The sequence below is a fragment of the Symphalangus syndactylus genome, chromosome 4 (assembly GCF_028878055.3).
Source record: "Symphalangus syndactylus isolate Jambi chromosome 4, NHGRI_mSymSyn1-v2.1_pri, whole genome shotgun sequence".
Lineage (NCBI taxonomy): Eukaryota > Metazoa > Chordata > Mammalia > Primates > Hylobatidae > Symphalangus > Symphalangus syndactylus.
In genome coordinates, this window is record NC_072426.2 from 86,384,224 (window position 1) to 86,386,761 (window position 2,538).

Genomic DNA, 2,538 nt, shown 5'->3' on the forward strand with positions numbered 1-2,538 from the left:
GGAAATGCAAATTAAAAGCATAATGTCAGACCAATGCACACAAAATGGAGTGGCTTAAAAAAACCCTAACGGGGGGCGGGGGGTGGTGGCGACGCAGAGGGAGAGGGGCGGGCCCGGCCCGGCTCGTCCCAGCCTCCGGCGCGTGGCTCCAGGAGGCCCCCGCGCCTGGCCCGGGCGGCGGTGGCGGCTCTAGCCACCTCTGTGGCGCCCTTGCACCGCGCCGCAGCCATGGCCCTGGTGACCCTGCAGCACTCGCCCGCGCCCAGCGCCACATCCTCCTCGGCCAGCAACAGCGAGTTGGAGGCTCGCAGCGACGAAGATCGAAAATTAAACCTCAGCTTAAGCGAGAGCTTTTTCATGGTGAAAGGCGCAGCCCTCTTCTTACAAAAGGGAAGCAGCCCTCAAGGCCAGCGGAGTCTTCAGCACCCCCACAAGCATGCAGGTGACCTGCCTCAACATCTTCAGGTGATGATCAACCTTCTGCGTTGTGAAGACAGAATCAAGCTGGCCGTGCGCCTGGAGAGCGCCTGGATGGACCGGGCCCGGTACATGTTGGTGGTGTACAGCAGCGGGCGCCAGGACACCAAGGAGAATATCTTGCTGGGAGTGGACTTTTCCAGTAAGGAAAGTAAAAGCTGCACTATTGGGCTGATTCTCCGACTGTGGAGCGACACGAAAATCCACCTTGATGGAGATGGTGGGTTCAACGTGAGCACAGCAGGAAGGATGCACATATTTAAGCCTGTGTCTGTCCAGGCCATGTGGTCTGCCCTGCAGGTGCTTCACAAGGCCTGCGAAGTTGCCTGGAGGCACAACTACTTCCCTGGGGGCGTATCTCTCATCTGCGCTACCTACTATGAGAGCTGCATCAGCTCCGAGCAGAGCTGCATCAACGAGTGGAAGGCCATGCAGGACCTGGAGTCCACACGGCCCGACTCCCCGGTGCTGTTTGTGGACAAGCCCACTGAAGGGGAAAAGACCGAGCGCCTCATCAAAGCCAAGCTCCGAAGCATCATGATGAGCCAGGATCTAGAAAATGTGACTTGCAAAGAGATTCGTAATGAATTAGAGAAACAGATGAATTGTAACTTGAAGGAATTCAAGGAATTCATAGACAGTGAGATGCTACTTATCTTAGGACAGATGGACAAGCCCTCCCTTATCTTCGATCATCTTTATCTCGGCTCTGAATGGAATGCATCCAATCTGGAGGAACTGCAGGGCTCAGGAGTTGATTACATTTTAAATGTTACCAGAGAAATTGATAATTTTTTTCCTGGCTTATTTGCATATCATAACATCCGAGTCTACGATGAAGAGACCACAGACCTCCTCGCCCACTGGAACGAAGCGTATCATTTTATAAACAAAGTGAAGAGGAACCATTCCAAGTGCCTGCTGCGTTGCAAAATGGGCGTGAGTCGCTCGGCCTCCACTGTCATAACCTATGCAATGAAGGAATTCGGCTGGCCTCTGGAAAAAGCATATAACTATGTGAAGCAGAAGCACAGCATCACGCGCCCCAACGCAGGCTTCGTGAGGCAGCTGTCTGAGTATGAAGGCATCTTGGATTCAAGCAAACAGCGGCACAACAAGCTATGGTGTCAGCAGACAGACAGCAGCCTCCAGCAGCCTGTGGATGACCCTGCAGGACCCGGCGACTTCTTGCCAGAGACCCCAGATGACACCCTGGAAAGCCGGCTGCCCTTCTTGGATGATGCTGCCCAGCCTGGCTTAGGGCCCCCCCTGCCCTGCTGTTTCCGGCGACTCTCAGACCCCCTTCTGCCTTCCGACGAGGATGAAACTGGCTGCTTGGTCCACCTGGAGGATCCGGAGAGGGAGGCTCTGTTGGAGGAAGCTGTTCCACCTGCAGAGGTGCACAGGCAGGCCAGACAGCCCCAGCAAGGTTCGGGACTCTGTGAGAAGGATGTGAAGAAGAAACTAGAGTTCGGGAGTCCCAAAGGCCGGAGTGGCTCCTTGCTGCAGGTGGAGGAGACGGAAAGGGAGGAGGGCCTGGGTGCAGGTTGGTGAGGGCAGCTTCCAACCCAGCTCGATCAAAACCTGCTCAACTCGGAGAACCTAAACAACAACAACAGCAAGAGGAGTTGTCCCGACGGCATGGAGGTAGGCAGAGCCCGGCCTGCAGGGTGGCACACCTCATCTCTTCCATCCCACTCTGATTGGTCTACCTCAGTCTCTGTAGCAGGGACTACAGGCACCCGCCACCACACCCAGCTGATTTTTTTCTGTTGCCTCTGCTGGGCCGCCAGCTCCCATCTCCAGGGACCTGAGGATTTTTTCAGAGGGTGATTCTGCTGGTGGGTACGTAGTGCGTACCTTATATAGCAAATTGAGAATCTATTGGGCATAACACATACCTCTGCACGCCATGTACCTTATTCATACCCTGGGCAGGGCTTCCAACTCAATTTCTTTTTGTGTATGTAAAATTAAAACATATAATTTATCAGCCAACTTCAAAAAAAAAAAAAACCCTAACAGTACCAACTGCCTTGAGGGTTCTCAGTACCAGCTAAG

The 2,538-nt window shown here is 54.1% G+C and overlaps 1 protein-coding gene across 1 annotated transcript; it reads left to right on the top strand.

The window, feature by feature from the left end:
• The first annotated feature begins 221 nt into the window (after positions 1–221).
• LOC129480283 (protein phosphatase Slingshot homolog 1-like) lies at positions 222–2,310 on the top strand. Its single transcript, XM_055274015.2, is given in 1 exon segment — positions 222–2,310. A coding segment is annotated over 1 exon segment (2,082 nt). The 5' UTR covers positions 222–228.
• Positions 2,311–2,538: the final 228 nt, after the last annotated feature.